The following is a 17,807-nucleotide window of genomic DNA, read 5'->3' as shown; positions in this document are numbered from 1 at the left end:
CCGTTCTGCTCTTGCCTGCCCTGGGTGTTCTCCCTCCTTTCTGCTCGTGGTGCAATCCCGGCCTGCCATCTGCTGGTAAAATTCCAAAGCTGAGGAGGAGAAATCCTAAACCAGGGGCAGCATGTGGCTGAAAATTTGCCATCTGTGCCATCTTTTATGATGACCCTCAGCGACTGAGGTACTGCTCAGACACACAGTGGTAGAGTGGCTTGAGAGGCCTCTGGGTGATTGATGAGTCTCCCACCAGCACCATCGGGGACAGATTGGCAGGATGAAGACATTAACAGATGTCACCTTTGCTCCAGGCACTGCTGAAGGTCCTGTGACAGTGAACTGGAAGGGTCTCAGGTATCGCTGGTCACCAGGAGCAGCTGCACTTGTGTGTTGAGGGCACCAAGAGCAGTGGGGTCCCTGGGGCAGTTTGGGGCCCCTGTGGGCAGAGGGCACCCCCAGCCCATCAGTTCATTTTGGGAGCGAAAAGGATCAAGGAGGACACAGGACTGTGGTTGTCTGCAGGGAGTCCCCTGGGAGGGAGCACAAATGTCACTAAATATGTTTCAAATCAAAGCCATTCGCAGCGTAGCCACAGCGGCTGCTGCAGCCAAAGGGCGTTTTATGTGGAAACATGTTCTTTGAGATCTGCTGTGTTTTGACTTGAGCTGTCAAAGCAGGAGCCGAACCCTTCCACAGCAAGACTCCTGTCTCAGTCCATGGTTTCCAAGAGGAGGAGATGCTGGCTGTGGAGAACCAAGCACAGAACAGTGACAGGCACCAGGCACGATCCCACCAGCACAGCCTCCCAGCACCATCAGTTGTTGTGAGGATGATGATCTCGGGAGGAGGATGACTTGTGTCTTTAGAAAACCATCCAGACTGAAAATAGTGCAAAGTATTACAATTTACCTTGCTAGTGTTACCTTTTATTCTGCTACGCTCCATTTTTCCACTGTAATGAAGGGATAGGTATCATATCCCATTTTTATGATAACATCATATCCCACTTTTAAAGCAAATTAAACGTAATTTAATGCAGAATTTAAAAGTCACAATGCCCAGCTACCAGCCTCTGTAGACTACCTTACTTCCCCCTGAACAGGACGTCCATGGAGCCTGAAGGTCACTGATGAATCACTGAATCCTGCGCTGCCGTGTCCTCACGCTCCACTGAAGATGCTGGAAATAGATAATTACGGGTCTCCCCGGAGCCGAATCTCGTGAGCGTGAAGCCATGGGACAGCGGAGGGGGGCGAATCCCCTCTCTTATTCCAGAGGCTTTCTTCTGCATTCGGAGTTGTTCAACCCTCACCCTGGGAAGAGGGAATGACAGCTCACTACCACAGGGAGACATTGAAGACCCTTGGTCCCTCTCCAGGGCAGCCCGTGATGTGAGCTGGCGCAGAGCCAGGGCTGCCACAGGAACTCGCACTTATTTGAGGAAAAATTATGCCCTGAAGACAAGGAGGCTGTGGGGACAGCTCCAGCTACGGCCGCTCCTCATCCCACCACCGCTACACCTCCAAAACCAGAGCTTGGAGCAGCGAGAAAAACGATCCCAGAGGAGGAATTTTTTCCTGATCTCTAATCCAGGCCCACCCTCTTTCAATTTAAACCCATTCCCCTCGTCCTGTCACTACATGGTCTTGTGAACAGCCTTGTCCCCAGAGAAATGTTTGCCCTGCTTGCCCTGGGGCACACAAGGAGGCTGTGCCAGGGCCATGGCTGAGCATCCCTGAGGCGCTGTGGGCCACCGTGTCCCTGAGGATGTTACTGAAAACGTCAGGATAAATCAAACTCTCTAACACTATTTTTAGTATTAGAAAGCGGACATTACTTTATTCACAGCACTGGGTGAGTGTGGGGTTGCTCCCCAAACATGCACTTTCAAAACTTCTCACCACTGATACATTTTGGCAAACAAAGAAATTAATGTTCATTGGCTATAAATTACATAATTCTCTTCATTAATTAGTATTCTGTCTTCTACTGGTTATTGATTCTCTCGCTTCTTATGTTATTAGTCCACATTTTCAGCCTTTTTATTATCTTTTTCCCAGACAGAGAGGGTTTCAGCACCATCACTGAAATTATCTTTGTTAGTTTCTTCTTTATCTCTGGCTTCTGCAAAAACGTCCTTGTAGCCTATAAATTCTGCATCCCTTGCGTCCAGTTTCAGCAATACATCCCTCCCCCAGGCTTTGTTTATTGACGCACATCGAGGTTGGTTTTGGTAATTTTCAGCAGGTTTTTTCCAGCGATTTTCCCTGTGTTGTGATTCAAAGAAATTAAACTCAGCGGCATGATACTGTTAGGCCAGCATTCCTTTAATATGCGGGCAGGGTAATGTCAGGATGGCTCCTCCATAAACACCCCACTAAAACAAGGATTTTGAAAGCTTTTATACACTCTTAACACCTCAAGCCCCTCTTTGACAGTCAGTCATTTAATCCTTACAAGGCATCAACATTAGTTAAAGATAACTTAGACTTCTTTTACTTAAACAACCTTTGGAGTAGTTTTGTATTTTATTGCTACGAGACACCAACATCAATCTTTGGTTAAAGACAACTTAAACTTTTACTTAAACAACCTTTGATTGATTTAGCTTCCTAGAGTGTATTTTCAGATCTTACTTTTACAGGATTCATTATCCATCTTTGGTTGAGGATTAGACTTGGAGTACTTTCACTTAGACAGTTTTCTATTGATTTAGCCTCTCTAGAGTGTAGCAGTCCCCAAAACTAATTCAAACTGCGGCCGCGTAGGTTGCCGACCTTCTTAATTTTTACTTTTCAGCAGACCATCATGACGTATCCCCTTTCGGTCGCCACCACAGCCAGCTCACTACAAACGGCGGGAAATCACGCCGGCTTACCATCGATTGATTAATTATTTAGGAGAGTTATTAGGAAAGTCACGTCATTTTCAACAGGAAAGGGGGGGGGGGGAGTCGCCCCGTGGCGACCCCAAAATGGCGGCGCCCCCTCAGGGCCGGGCGGGTCCTCCCGCCCTCTGGGGGCGCTGCGGCGGCGGCGGGGACGGGCACGGGGCTCTGCCCGCCGGGCCCGGGCCGCCTCCTCTCCGCGGCTCCGCGGCCCACACGCGCCGCCGCGGCGGCTATAAAGGGCCGCCCGCCGCCGCCGCCGCCTCTCCGCCCGCCGGGTGAGTCGGTGTCGCGCCCGGTACCGGCGCCTCAGGGGCAGGGAGGGATCGGGGGGAGCGCGGGGAGGGGGGTGGTGGTGGGCGAGCGGAGAGCGCGGCCGCTCCTTCCCGCCCGCCCGCCCTCAGGCCTCCGCCGCGTGTGGGGGGTATCGCCCTGCCACAGACACATAAATATATATATATATTTGTGGTATCTATAAAATATAACCCTCTGTAGAATATATGCCAGGGAACGCCTGATTTTAAAAGAAATGTTAATGTAAATACGTGTCAGAGATTTATTTTTCTTTTTCTTTTTTTTCTTCCCCCCCCCCCCCCCCCCCTTCAGAAAATCAACCGGCCGCCGCTCTGCAGGATTTGGGCTAAATCCAAAGCGGAAAAAAAAAAAAAAAAAAAAAAAGAAAAATAAGGCACGCGGGTTTTTTAGGGCCTTGTGGTTTTTAGGACCTTGAGGAGGGTGGTTTTTTTTGCCTCAGACCTGACGGGAAAAGCGCTCGGCAGCCGGCGTGTGAATTTTGGTGTCGTATCAGTTTTGGCGTCGTATCCGATCCCTGCTGCTCCAGGAGGCTGAACTTTAGGGTGGTTTGTTTTTTTTTTTTCTTTTTTTTTTCTTTTCTTATTTTCAGGCTTGTCCAACCCTCTTTGTGCTGGTGCCACCCCTCCCGTTACACCCACCCTTCCCCACGCTGTGTCTGCAGGCCCCAGCTTAGGCAGGCTTTTAAATAAGACTTTTGAGTGTTGCCCCGAAATTAAATATTTATAAGAAGCTTGACTTATAGAAACCCCGAGAGGGGAAAAAAAACCCAACAAAACAACAAAAAACTGCTTAGTCGACAGCGGGAGTGAGCGGTGAGGGGAAGATGAACACGGCAGCCAGCAGTTACCCGATGGCATCGCTGTACGTGGGGGACCTGCACCCCGATATCACCGAGGCCATGCTCTATGAGAAGTTCAGCCCCGCTGGTCCCGTGCTCTCCATTCGGGTCTGCAGGGACATGATCACCCGCCGGTCCCTCGGCTATGCCTATGTCAACTTCCAGCAGCCAGCAGATGGTAAGTGACAATTACAGCCCCATCTGCGACTTTTTGTTCGTTTTTCCCCACTAACACTGCCGGTGGCCTGTGTTGCCGAGGTAGATGCCTATCAAAACGCATTATAGGGGTGAGTAATCCCTTTCTAGTGATTGGAATTGGAATATTCACTGCTTGGTGTCTACAAAAATGCACATCTTAGTAGCATTTCTGATAGATCTATTTCTTGCTCTGGTGTTAAATTTTGGAGATGTGTGTTGGTTCCTCACATAAAAAAATAATCCTCACTCTGTTCCCCTTCGTTCTGGTGTAGTTTTGGGCTGTGGGTATTTGTGCAGTCAGTCCTAGCAGATAAAGCTCTGAGTAGCTAGCCCTGGTTGAATACTCAGTTAATACTTATCTTCTAGCTGTTCCACTCACTTCAGTGTAATACTTGGCAGATCTGGTTAACTCCTGTGTTTGTGCAAGCAGCTGGATGTCTCCCAGTTTGGGAAGTGGTGCTCCTGCTTTAAGTGGAGAGAAAATGCATTGTTCAATCCATGGGAAACCAGGTTGTCTCACATGCAGAAGCCAAGTTAATTTGCCCTTGCCAGACTCTTCTTTTTTTCCACACTTCAGTTTGTTTCCTACAAGTAGGTATTCCAGAGCTGAAGCAGCATGTGAAAGATGGGACAGGAGAGGTCATTTCAGAACATGTCTTTTCTGGAAGGAAAATGGGTCAGCATTTTCTGCCCTAGTTTTCAGAGCTTTGCTTGCTGACTAGTGCAAGTTTATTGCTCTGTGCTGTGGTTTAGCAGCACCTAAATGTGACAGAGACATCCAAAGGATAGTTGAGAATGGACTTTTCCCTTGAATTGAGAATCAGTTCACAATAGCACAGACTTGAGCAGCAAGTAAAGTTTCCTTTAGCCTGCAGTAGGTTTTCCTGCTTTACATTTTTACAGAACTTTCATCTTCTCCCTGGTCAGAGTAGCTTCTACATGCTCTTTCCTTGGCATACAGACTGATCTGATTGAGCACTTTTGATCCTTTCTCTTGCCAGGCTGACAAAAAGCTGGCTTGCACCCCGCTGCATGATTCCTCCCTCATGGAACTCTCAGAAGTGCTTTTTGTGCAGACTAAGCAGTGTATTTATGTGTTTTAAAACTTCTCAGTGAGGAGGAAAGAACCTGAGAGCTCGTATATGTGGTCCTGTCCTGCTCTGATGAACCTGTCTGCTCTGAGTCCCTCCTATAGACCCACTTTGGTACATTCATGTGCTGAAAAAGCAAAGGTACAGTTATCCCAGCTCACCTGCCTTTGCCTGGGCTACATAACCTCAGTTTGCAGGGAAAGAGAAATAAAAACAAGTAGCAGAAATAAAGCTAAGAACTCCGAGCTTGGATCAGGAAAATGCTGGGGAGATGGGGTGCAAAAATCTAGATAAAGTTCTCCTAAAGTGTATAGCAAAGCTGTTTAACACGTGGAGTGATGATGTAAAAAGGGAAGAGCGGCTGGTCACACGTGCTTGCTTTAGGAGAAAAGTTCTGCACCTCGTACAAATAGGTGGCTTTGCAGTATATTCCAAGGTAATCTTTTATGGTAATAAATAGGCAGGAATTTAGAGGGAGGTTGCACCATTCTGGGCTCCTGGTGAGGCAGCAGACATTTTAGGAAGCTCCTGCACTTGAAGTGATACTTAAACCAAGTAAGTGGTGTCTTGTTACTAATAGGTCCCAGAAGGTCAAGTGATTTAAACCTAATCATTGAGTTAATATCGGGACAGAGAAATAGTCAAAGTCCTCCTACCCTCCTGAAAACTCCTCTGAAATGCTCCTGGTTTCTTCTGTCTGGCAAACTGCTTAAATAAAAAAAAAACAAAACAGCTGCTGTACTACATGTAATGCAGCAGAACATGAAACAGCCCTTCCAAAACACAAAGCATATAGTTTTTTATTGTGAAATGCAGAAATTGGGGATGTTTTTAAGGTGGCAGTACAAAGCCCTGCCTGAACGAGGCTTCCTGAGAGGAGGAGGGGTCTGTGTTTTCTTCCAGGAATGCATAATCAGAAATGCACTTGGACTTCATTGCACTGAATCTGTGAAAACATGGGAGGTGTTCTGGAGCACTGTAGGGGTCTGGTTTGATTTGTGAGTGAGAGGAGGTGCTACAAAATACCTCTTAATCAGGAAGTTTTGTGCTCTGCAAACTTTTAGAGAAGTTCTTACGGACACATTGTATGTTTGAAGTGGCAGTAGGTGTTAAAAGAGGCTGATACGTGATGGTTTACATGTCCCTGGCACCTTTTGTGGAAGGATGAGTGCTTTGTAAACCTGAAGAGAACAGTGTTTTAACTCATTTTGTGTGGTGAGTAGGACTGTGTCCTTATGGCCACAGAGCAAGTCAAGTAGCCAGAACTCTTCCCCATTCTGTGAGCCATGAGGAGCTCACGCTGTCACATCCTGAGCATGCTCTGCACTCCCAGAGTTCCTGTGTCCAAACTGGGTCAAAGCTTGTGTTTTTATTTACATTTTTGCTCGGTGGGGGAGTGATGCTTGACCCTGGAAGGAGCTGCTTTCTGGACGTGCTTTGTCTGACTGTCAGTCTGCTGCAGAGACGTTTTTAGGGAAAATGAGCTCTGCTGGTTTTGATGGCAGTTCTTTGCTGTAGTAACCAGGGAATGCTGGATACTGAGCCTGTTTTACTGTGATAGGCAGAGTAAGGAAACACTTCAAAGTTCTGGCTAGTTCAGGCTCAGCTGTGGTTTTTAATATTTTTTCTTTCTGACTGTGAAGAAGGGAAAGAAAACAAACTCATCTAATTTGAAAGAAAAGCTGAATTTCCCTTTTCATGTGTTCCTCGTGCAATTTAGTTCCATTCCAGGGTTTCCTAACATTGACAGTCATGACATGACAACTCAGGCAATGAAGCAGAGAAACTTTAATATGGCTACAGAGATAAGATGTTCTGAAAGCAGAGGAAACAAAATGCTTCCCAAGCCAAGAAGGAACCCGGAGCTGGGAATAGATAAGAGTCTGTAAAGAAGCAAGGTGTAGAAGAGTACAGAGAAACTTTTTCACTCTTCTCTTCCTTGAAGAGAAGACAGTGTAATGTAAATGCAAGTGTGAAGTTAAAAGGGAAGAGTGGGGGCTGACATAGTGCTTTATTGCAGAGCATTTCGTTGTAATTTCAGTGAGTGAGGGATTTGTGTTCTCTGTGCACCCTCACTTTTTAAAAAAATAAGTGGTTAAATCTGTGCTGTGTGCTCGGGTTGTCAGCCTTTTTTGCTTGGTGACCTAAGTGAGAGCCCCCGGGGTTTGCAGAGCATCTGTGTTTTAGAATAAAACTTGTGTGGGGTTTCTCCTGGGTGAATCTTCATGTGTGTGGTTATCTGTCTTATTGCTGCTCAACCACAGTCACTAATTCCAGCATTGTGTTAGCTCTGGGAGCCTGTAAGGGAGGTTAATTACTTTGAAACCTGAGGCAAACTGCAGTGAGTGTTCATATGCTTTCCCTATCCAGAAGGCCATGGAAGAGGAATGAAAAGGAAGCCTGGAAGGGGTTAAGAGTGTGTATAGTGTTCTGTATGAGTTGCATTTGAGTCTGCTGGAAGGATGACAGGAACCAGTGGGAGAGAAACAGATACAGGAACTGAAATAACTGAAGCTTTGTGTCTTAAATAGAAGAAAACGAGAAGGTGTTTGCTCAGATTAAGGAAATGAATCAGATGTGCTTAATGTGAGTCACTCACAGAAGTCCTGCTGATCCTTTACAGGTTTTCTGAGGTCCTGGTGGAATGGGGATTGCATTTCCACCTCTGGGTATGGCACACCTCCCTCAATCCATGTAGGGCTTTCACTGCTCACAAGAAGTGTCTGAGGGAATTTAAGAGGAGTGTAATGATAGAGTGGAACAGTAGCAACCTATTGAAAGAGCACTGCAATAGTATCTGCTTAAGTATATGCTTAGGAAGCTTGAAAGGACTGGGAGTAAGTTCCTCACTCCTCTGGACCTCGCTGGCTCTGTGGAGCCTTCACAGCTCCCTCTGGTTACATGCCACTGCTGCATCTGCTTGTCACCTTTCAGCAGGAGCCTGTTTCTGCTGCAAATGGTATATACAACCAGTTTGTGTCCTTGCCAACACATACTTCTGCAGGACCTCTGCCTGCTATAAATAAACACTGCCAAATTTGACAAGCTGGACCAGGTCGGCTGCTAAACTGCCTACTAGGAATGGACTGCAGGAAGAACCTCGGTTGCATGGGCTTGGAGCAGCAGCTGAGAAATCATTTTAGCATGGCAGTTAATTGCACTTAACACCTTTGACTAAACAGAGCTGGTAGAATCCTTAAATTATTATTGTTTTTCAAGGCTGGCTCCTTCAGGAATGAAGTCCAGCAGAGCTTGTTTCCAGCTGGATTTATGTGTGAAGGACTGGGGGAAACAGTGATGGCCCCACTTCAATTTAAGAAGCAACAGCAACAAAAAAAAACATTTCAAAGCACATGAAAAATTCTGAGAAATTTCCATGCAGCAGTTGAAGGGGGAAGGAAGTGCAGGAGGCTTTGGTAGGCAATGTCCCACTGGAATTCCTAGAGGTAGTTTTGGGACATGCTAAGTAGTTTCTCTGCACAAGCAGAGGAAGGAAGCTGCTTGAATTGAATTTTCTCCTCCTAGAATTTAATCAGCAAGTATTATAGGGTGAAGGTGGCCTGGAAGAACTGAGCCAAACAAATTTGGAAAACCTTGGTTCTGCCCTGTTAATATTCCTTGATTTTAATGCATGTCTTTCCATCTCTTTCTCTGCTTCATGCTGGGAATTAAGAGTCTTTCTTTTTCTCGGCTCACTCCATGCTGGGAGTGTTTTCTGGCCCAGAACAATCCAAGCATCTCAATTTTATGAACAAGATCCTGATGTGTGTACGTAATGATCCTTTTAATATACCAGTAGGCAGCAGAAATAGCACCATGGAGGGGGGTTTCAGTGTGGGTTAGAATGACAGTGCTGGGCTTTGAGAGTTTAGATAAACACTTCCCTTTAATCAGATTGGGTATATGGACTTTTTTTCCCAGAATTTTGTCAACTCTTGCTGTCATCTTTAGCTTGAGCAACTTGGGAATCATTTTTTGGCCACAGAAGTTGTAGAAGCTGACTCATGTTGTCCTCCCTGCCAGCCACGTGTTCGTGCACATTTCCCCTGAGCTGACAGGGGGATGATCCTTTCTCTGAATAGAAATGAGTACGGGTAGATATGAGTTTCATGAAAAGAAAAACAGCCAAACAGTCACTTTTATCGCTTCCATTTTTTAACAGGCTTTCCTGAGTTTCCTTTCCTCCTTTTGATGGAGCAATTTACCTTTATAATAATTATGAATATAGCTAATAGACCCCAGGCTCTTTGACATCCATTTTACTGTGCTGGTTAAAATATTGCTATAATGTAAATTTAAATAGTCTGTGAAACCTTTTATATACTTAACATGTCTAGTGACTGTGCTGCAAGATCTCCTTTGAAACATTGAATTAAAAGCCATTGGTCACCTGTGATAATACCCCAAATGTCTCCACGAGCTGGGTAAAATTCAGAGGAAATGATCACCCACCTGATGGAAACCTTTTTATTCTTTAACCAACCACATAAATCTGTTCTTGGCTTCTCTTGCAGCCGAGCGAGCTCTAGATACCATGAATTTTGATGTGATCAAAGGAAAACCCATTCGCATCATGTGGTCTCAGAGGGACCCTTCCTTGAGGAAGTCAGGGGTTGGGAATGTCTTCATTAAGAATCTGGACAAATCCATTGATAACAAGGCACTTTATGACACATTCTCAGCGTTTGGAAACATTTTGTCCTGCAAGGTGAGAGATGTGGTAACTTTGTCCAATTCTGCTGTGGCGGGGACAGGATCAGACAGTTCAGTGTAGGAAGTGGAAGGGGCACCTTTCACCAGATGAGGAGCAGAGTCTGAAAGGCAGAGTTGACCAAAAGTTGGGGCATTGCTGAAGTGGTGGAGTCTGAAACACAGACCCTGTCTTTGTCGTGCCCCGGGCTGTAAGATATTTTCACTTCAATGCGACAGAGGAGGCACCACGTCCAGAGGGCTGACCTTTTGTTTCCCTTGCCCGTGTTGCAGGTGGTGTGTGATGAGAATGGCTCTAAGGGCTACGCTTTTGTGCACTTTGAGACCCAGGATGCTGCAGATAGAGCCATCGAGAAGATGAACGGCATGCTGCTCAACGACCGCAAAGTGTGAGTGTCACAGCCGGCAGCAGCAGCGCTCACATGCTCCGGGAGGCATCTCGGTATTAACAGGGACACACAAGGCACTGGTTCTCCTGGCCCAAGCCTTGGCCTGCTACCTCTCCACTACAGGGCTGGTGAGTGACCCTGCCCAAGCCATGGCCTGCTACCCCTCCATTCCAGGACTGGTGGGTTTCCCTGACCAAGCCTTGATTTGCCACCTCTCTGCTAGCGGGCGGGGTGGGTTCTATGGACAGGACAGAGGTGCAGAGCTGGGTGGGCGTCCTTGGCTGACCATAGGACAGGTGATTTTTCTGGTTGGTCTGTGGCCCGTTTGTTGTCCTCTGCTGTCACCCTTTCTTGTCCCCATTCCCAGCTCCTACTACACACTCATTTTTTTGCCTCGCTGCAAGTCACACATTGTTCTTCCACTCTTGAAGACAATCTGTTTATTGGGATTTTCATTCTCTCTTGCAGATTTGTTGGGAGATTCAAGTCTCGTAAGGAGCGGGAGGCTGAGCTGGGAGCCAAGGCAAAAGAATTCACCAATGTGTATATTAAAAACTTTGGGGATGACATGGATGATGAAAGACTAAAGGAGCTCTTTGGCAAATATGGTAAATACAGAAATACTTTTAATGAGACTGAATTCCATAACCTGTGGTAGTTTGAGTGCTGCTACCGTCTGTGTAGCTCTACCTGGGTCACTTTAAGGCTGAGGTGTGGGAGTAGTTGTGCCAAATGTTAGGCAGGAGGCAGAGGCTGAAGGCTGGGGTTATTTTATGAAGCTTAATAATCTTGAAATAGGTCTATGATATTTTACTAACCTTGTCCCTTGGTAACAGGTAAAACGCTGAGTGTTAAAGTGATGACAGATCCCACTGGAAAATCCAAAGGCTTTGGCTTTGTAAGCTTTGAAAAGCATGAAGAAGCTAACAAGGTAGGACAGATTTTTGTTGTTTGGGTATCTTCAGAGAAGAAAAACGTGGTTTGTCATGGGAGCCTTTTTCTGAAAAGAAAGAAAATTCTGCCTCAGGCATAACTGCTTCTAGATGTGGGAACTTAGAAACCTTTTGCACCTTACTAGCTCGACATTCAAGGGTAACTTGGCATTTCTCCAGTTTCCTAGATCCACAGCATGCAGTGGTATAATCAAGACTGTTAATTGCTGGAGAAACACTACATAGCAGGGCTTGAGGGGGGGGACGGTTTCTAGAGTGAGAACATGGTTCAAAAATGGTCTTCTCTAAGCAGTGTGCTCGTTAAAATTTAGCCTTATTTGCAAGAAGGGGTGGGGATAAATTCCCAATGGTGTTGTGTCAGCATGATCTGTCCTGATAACTTCAGTTTGTCTTTAATTAGCCTGTTGTCACACAGAAACAGTGCAAAGGTAATGTGCAAACTTTGATTTATTGACTGACGGGCAGGATGCAACGTGAGCTCTGGGCAGGCCTGTTCCTTACAGGATCAGGTACTGCCTTGCTTCAGCAGCTGACAGTTTCCTCTTGGACCCTCTGTGCAGGCAGTGGAAGAAATGAACGGGAAGGATATCAATGGGAAAATGCTGTTTGTGGGCCGAGCACAGAAGAAGGCTGAGCGCCAGGCAGAGCTGAAGAGAAGGTTTGAACAGCTAAAACAGGAGAGACTCAGCCGGTACCAGGTGATTAGTCTGTTCCTTCTCTGATTTTAAGCACCATTTTCAGCCCATTGCTGGACTCAAAAGGAGTTGATAAGCTAGTCATTGTCCTGTGAGAGACCCTGGGAGTTAAAACTTAAAGGTGTCTCCGTGGTATTTGGTGTCAAAGGGTTAATAATCTTGGCAGTGAAAGCGTTTAGGAGGACATGAGAAAACAGGCATGCAGTCTCCTTGACTGTCAAATGGGGAAACCCAGAGGGATGGGAAGAGGCAGCATAACTCTGCAGTGTTGTCTCTAACTTATGGCAGAACTGGGTCGTGTCAGAGGTCGCATCTGAAACTTCCCCGCTCCTTGAGGTACAGTTCTGGACTGGGGACACATGATGCAACAGGGAAGCAGAGGAAATCCAGACAAGCTCCCTTTCACCACAGTGGGACTTGTCTCTACGCCTTTGCAACATTTATCACACCTTCAGCTTTGGGTGGTATGAAAGGAACATGATGCTAAATTGAGAGTTTTCAGATAAATTACAGCTCTGGCAGATGGATAACTGTTCCTGTGCTTAAGATTTTCTTTAATGTTATGAATGTCTTACTGTTCTCTCCCTTCCAGGGTGTTAACCTATACATTAAAAACCTAGATGACACTATAGATGATGAAAAACTGAGGAAGGAGTTCTCACCTTTTGGGTCAATAACGAGTGCCAAGGTATTGTTGGGTTTAGGGGTATTTCAGTTTTAAAGCCTGAAGAAGGAACTGTTGTCTGACATGGGATTAAAGGGCAGTTCTTATCTTCTGGTCGTAGTGGTTCTGAAAATATCTGGACTAGTAAATAAACAGATTTCTTTGGGGCTTGGTGGGATTTTACTGAAAGCTTCATTCCCTTATCAAGAGGGGAGACAGGAAGGGGCAAACATGCCTGTTTAAGTGACTCTCAGTGAGCAGGAAATGGCATTTAGAGCTGCACCAAATCTTTCCCATTCCTTACTGCGCAGTGTGGGCCTGGGGACACATGGTGCTGACAGCAAAGCAGAGCAAATCCAGACAAGTGACTCTCCATTGAGTACCTGCCTCTACACCTCTGCAACAGTTATGAAATTTAAAAAACCAGTGATTCTTAGGCTAAGTTGTGCTACTGGTCCTCCACTAGCAATTGATCTTTACTGCAGGTGATGCTGGAAGATGGACGGAGCAAAGGGTTTGGCTTTGTCTGCTTTTCCTCTCCAGAGGAAGCTACGAAAGCTGTGACAGAGATGAACGGGCGGATTGTGGGCTCCAAGCCATTGTATGTGGCACTGGCACAGAGGAAGGAGGAGAGAAAGGCCCATCTCACGAACCAGTACATGCAGCGCATCGCTGGCATGAGAGCCTTGCCTGCCAACACAATCATTAACCAGTTCCAGCCTGCTGCTGGGGGGTATTTCATGCCTGCTGTGCCCCAGGTGAGCTGAGCCAGTGTGGGTCCTTTAACCTGTCTTAGAGGTTCGTTGGTTCAGCGGCATTAATCTCATGGAGCCTTTCTTATGTCTGTAAGCAAATAACTCCTAATAAGGGGTGCAGTCAGTGGGGTTAATTCTGTGACTTGCCAGCTGCCTGTTCTCTTAATCTGACTTGAGTGTTGAGTCCTGGCAACCACTGCCAAAACATGTTGTTAAACAATGTTTGTGATTCACTTAGATGTTGCCTCTGAGCTTGTCTGATCTTTCTTCAGGCTCAGAGCAGACCCACTTACTATGCACCCAACCAGATGACACAGATGAGACCCAACCCACGCTGGCAGCAAGGAGGAAGACCTCAAGGTGAGCGTGCCGGAGGCTGTTTTGGTTGTATGACCCTTTGGTGGCTGTACTTCCCAATGGGAGCAATCCATGCTTTCCTTTCCACGCACAACCCCTGTAGCTGACTGTTCTTGCTTGCCAGTTGGTTCTGTTCTGAGGATCTCCCCCCGTGTTTTCCATCAGGCTTCCAGGGAATGCCCAATGCCATGCGCCAGTCGGGACCCCGGCCGGCCCTGCGCCATCTGGCCCCTGCCAATGCTCCGGCCTCCCGTGGCCTCCCAGCTGCTGCCCAGCGAGTTGGTAAGGGATCTGCTCCCAGGCCATTCCCCTTGTCCTGGAGGGAAGGAGGAGCATGCTATGGAGACTTGACTTCCGCTTCCAAAGATGGTTGTCAGATATGGGACAACCAAAGGTCACCTGGAGCAAGGGGCAGAGCCAGCACCTGACTCTTTCCTGTTCCTCGCTGTGCAGTGCAGGTCTGGGGGACAGTCGGTGCTACAGCACAGCAGTGGAAATCCAGATGGGTTGTTTTCCACTGGTTTGGGACTCATCTCTACACCTCTGCAACACTTAACCACTCAAAAAAACAACAGAAGGCTCCGTAGGTTATGGATTTTACTTTGAGAGTAGAGCGCCCAAATTCATTTTATTCTAGTGAATACCTGAAAAACACAAGATGTGGAATCTATGGATTAATCCTAGGGAGAATAGCCCACTAATAAAGTAGCAAGTTACAGTTTGAAGACTGCTTTCTAAAGGATTATTACTGTGCAGAGCATGGTTTGGATTCAGCAGTTAATACCAGACATTCCAACTTGCTTGCATGTCGCTGCAGTTGTTTGTTTGTCACTCTGTCCTCCTTCCTTTGCAGGTGTTGGCACAGCAGCACAGAATTTGGCTCCCCGTCCACCTGTAGCTGCCCCTGCTCCCAGAGCTGTCCCTCCTTACAAATATGCCTCAAGTGTCCGCAGCCCACACCCAGGTGTCCAGCCTCTGCAGGTAACTTCAGGGGCTGGGCTGGGAAGTCCCTGCAGTTACTTCAGGGAGCAGGTTTCACATGCAACTGAAGTGTTTTTATAGAAACTTAAGCGACTTTTATAACCCAGACAGGCATAATTTGGAATTTAGAAACCTGGCAGTTGTGCCTTTGCCAGGGGCACGCTCATTGGTTTATCTCCCACGCCCTTTTTTGCCCAGGTTTCCTGTAAGGATATTTTTCTCGCTTCTTTGTTCCTATTTTGCAACCATTTATTCTCTCTCCTCTTTGCCAAGTCCTCACCAGAGTATCACTGAAAGCACAGTTTGCTTCTCCTGCAAACCTTTGCATTGTGAAAAAGGCAGGAGTGGATGTTGCTCTTTCTCAGTGTCTCACAATGTTTGATCCTGGTTTTGTAAGGTTTACAGTGCCCATGTATGACATTATGGGGTTTTGAGCCCAGGACTTGCAGGGAACATGTTTGTGAACCAAGGGCACCTTACCTGTCCTTCTCTGGAAATTAAGTGTGCTGTGGGCTTGACAAAGATTGTGTTTTAGGAGGGAATACCTTAGTATTGTCTAAATATGAAGGAATCAGCCTATTGCCTATTTCAGAACCCTCATGTCTGTCCTTTATAGGCACCTCAGCCCGCAGTGCATGTGCAGGGCCAGGAGCCACTGACAGCCTCCATGCTGGCTGCTGCCCCTCCCCAGGAGCAGAAACAGATGCTGGGTAAGTGAAACTCCAGTGCTCACAGATGACTTCCCATCTGGAAATCCCCTCAGATCTCAAAAATTACTTGTTTTAATCGAAACTCCTCTGAACTCCTTTTCCCCTCAGGAGAACGTTTGTTCCCTCTGATCCAAGCTATGCACCCCAGCCTCGCTGGGAAGATCACAGGAATGCTGCTAGAGATTGACAACTCCGAGCTGCTGCACATGCTGGAGTCCCCGGAGTCGCTCCGGTCGAAGGTAGATGGGTGTGTTCCCTTGGGTGGGGTGGCTCTGGGGGGCTCAGAGGGAGAAGGTCTCACTGGGTTTGTCTCCCCGAGGTGGAGGAGGCCGTGGCCGTGTTGCAGGCTCACCAAGCCAAGAAAGAAGCTGCCCAGAAAGTGGGTGTGGTTGCTGCTACCTCTTGAACCAGGATGACTGGTGAGTGTCTCCGTCCTCAGCTTCACTTAGAAGCTTCCAGAATCAGTAAATAAAACATGATTGTTAGTGACCGATCCAGTCTGGAGGCCCCGTGCAGGGCCGTGTCCAGCACTTCTCTGATTTTAGTCCCCTCTTTATAAACAAACAAAAAACTCCTAATGTAGTTTCTCCCAACAGCATCCTTATGTAAAACTTAATGTTCTTCACATACCTTATTTTATTTAAGCATCAGAAAGGTGGTGTATAAGTCCCTGAAGTGTTCCTTGCAGCTGACATGTCCAGGAAGGACTAAAGCTTTGGGATGAGTCCTGTGGAACTGCTGATGTGGGAAATGGGAGACATTTCCCACAAGGTGCTCTAGGGACTTTGAGGCTAAACAGGCTGTTAATGCCCGTTCCTTATCCTGAAAACCATCTGCCTTCAGTATCTGTTATAAAGTGCTGGTGTCAGGAGTGTCATTTCAGGGCACAGGTTTGTTCACACAAATGGTGTCACCTGTATTTGGAGCTGGCTCTCGTTTAACTTCTGAATAAGGTTTTTGATTCTTCAAATGCCTGCTCTTGATTTTGATGATCCATTTTCCTGTGGATTGTCTGGAATTGACATCCCCAGAACTTTTTGTGAAGCTGTTGTAGTCACATGTCACAACTCAAACTGCTGAAGAATGATTGGGATTCTTATTTTCATCCGTATATTCCTCAGTGGCTCCGGTCACTGGCTGATTTAGTAAAGAATTTGAGTTTCTTGTGGAGAATTGCAATTTCTGATCATCTGACAGCTGTGAACAGCTTCTCCCTACCTTCCAAATTATATTGCAGTCCTTGTGGTTTGTAGTTCAGGAATGTTCCCTAGCCTGGAGCAGGGATGCTGCGTGTGAGTAACTATCTCCCCTTTTTCCTGTAGGATACAAAGAAGCCAAATAGCCCCTTCCTAGACATCAGCTGAAGATGTTTGAAGATCCTTCACTGTCCTGCAGATCTCAATGCCATGCATCATATCACATAGTTATATTGCATTTTGTAAATTAATCTTCAAGATCTTATTTAAAAAGCCAACTCTGAAGCTCGAGGTTTCCAAAACCAGAATGGGGGTTCCTTTGTCAGAACAGAGCTACCCCTTGTGTCTTCTAAGGAGGACGTTGAGGATTTTAGGCTGGAAGTATTTTTGTGGGTTTGCGTTTAATTGAACAATCCAGTTTGGAAAGTTTGGGAAACATTTATCAATAAAGGAATAAACTTGCTCTGTGCTTGTTGTCATTTCTCTCTGTTTGATAAATAAACGTGGTGTGGTTTTGTGAAATTAAACTGATGGGCAGTTATCAGGTGGTGAATATATTAAATTGGGGTTTGAGTTATTCTGCTTGTTAATTTTGGATGATGAGTGTTTTGGGGCAGCTGTGTTAAAATGATGCCTTGGGCAATGTATGAAAGGGTGATGTCTGTAAGCAGTGATCTAAGAGAAGGGTTTGGGAGGTATTTTCACGTGAAGAGTACAAGGGTTTGGGCTTCCTTTTTTGCTGTCTGCTCTTAAGGAAAAGCTCTGCTGTTCTTTGTTTAGATATCCAAATTTTCAGCTGGGTGCTCAATGGTTCTGGTGCTACTTTATACACTAAAGGTGGCTGCGTTTTGGTGCTGGGGCCCATAAGTGCTTTGCAAGCTGTTTTGGGTGATCCTTTGGGATAATAAAAAGCATTATGGAAATATACTTTAATTCTGACAGAAAGAACCACGGAACTGCTGAGGTTGGAGGAGACCTCCAGGATCATTGAGTTCAACACCTTGTTCAGGGTGGAGGTGAACGCATCGGCTCAGGGCGATGGGCAGAGCTGGTGGCCTGTGTGTCCTCACACTT

At 46.5% G+C, this 17,807-nt stretch overlaps 1 protein-coding gene and 3 non-coding genes across 6 annotated transcripts; all 4 read left to right on the top strand.

The window, feature by feature from the left end:
• Positions 1 to 3,049: 3,049 nt before the first annotated feature.
• PABPC4 (poly(A) binding protein cytoplasmic 4) lies at positions 3,050 to 17,196 on the top strand. Of its 3 annotated transcripts, XM_051807358.1 has the most exons (17): positions 3,050 to 3,159; positions 3,488 to 3,738; positions 3,990 to 4,212; positions 9,838 to 10,031; positions 10,307 to 10,422; positions 10,891 to 11,030; positions 11,259 to 11,353; positions 11,936 to 12,073; positions 12,663 to 12,758; positions 13,220 to 13,492; positions 13,762 to 13,849; positions 14,012 to 14,128; positions 14,700 to 14,827; positions 15,444 to 15,537; positions 15,646 to 15,776; positions 15,857 to 15,956; positions 16,860 to 17,196. In XM_051807358.1, the coding sequence occupies exons 3-16, from the start codon at positions 4,020 to 4,022 to the stop codon at positions 15,941 to 15,943; spliced, it is 1,890 nt and encodes a 629-aa protein (XP_051663318.1). In that variant the 5' UTR covers positions 3,050 to 3,159; positions 3,488 to 3,738; positions 3,990 to 4,019; the 3' UTR covers positions 15,944 to 15,956; positions 16,860 to 17,196. The 3 variants fall into 3 exon arrangements, with proteins under 3 accessions (XP_051663318.1, XP_051663317.1, XP_051663319.1); XM_051807357.1 differs by having other exon boundaries at positions 3,488 to 4,212; XM_051807359.1 differs by lacking the exon at positions 3,488 to 3,738 and having other exon boundaries at positions 3,079 to 3,159.
• LOC127479909 (small nucleolar RNA SNORA55) lies at positions 12,380 to 12,512 on the top strand. Its single transcript, XR_007907716.1, has one exon. It is a non-coding gene; the product is annotated as a small nucleolar RNA SNORA55 (small nucleolar RNA).
• Positions 13,014 to 13,142, top strand: LOC127479903 (small nucleolar RNA SNORA55). The gene has a single exon (XR_007907709.1). It is a non-coding gene; the product is annotated as a small nucleolar RNA SNORA55 (small nucleolar RNA).
• Positions 14,267 to 14,400, top strand: LOC127479908 (small nucleolar RNA SNORA55). The gene has a single exon (XR_007907715.1). It is a non-coding gene; the product is annotated as a small nucleolar RNA SNORA55 (small nucleolar RNA).
• Positions 17,197 to 17,807: the final 611 nt, after the last annotated feature.

This window comes from Manacus candei, unplaced genomic scaffold (genome assembly GCF_025592945.1).
Source record: "Manacus candei isolate 608988 ecotype Guabito, Panama unplaced genomic scaffold, ASM2559294v1 h1tg000070l, whole genome shotgun sequence".
Classification (NCBI taxonomy): Eukaryota; Metazoa; Chordata; class Aves; order Passeriformes; family Pipridae; genus Manacus; species Manacus candei.
This window is presented reverse-complemented; position numbering and strand designations above follow the sequence as displayed.

Excerpts from the sequence above, each read along its gene's own strand:
- PABPC4 (XM_051807358.1), top strand. The coding sequence starts at position 4,020 with ATGAACACGGCAGCCAGCAGTTACCCGATGGCATCGCTGTACGTGGGG. Across the intron at positions 4,213-9,837 it reads CTTCCAGCAGCCAGCAGATG|CCGAGCGAGCTCTAGATACC; the intron begins GTAAGTGACAAT and ends CTTCTCTTGCAG. Across the intron at positions 15,538-15,645 it reads GGAGCAGAAACAGATGCTGG|GAGAACGTTTGTTCCCTCTG; the intron begins GTAAGTGAAACT and ends TTTTCCCCTCAG.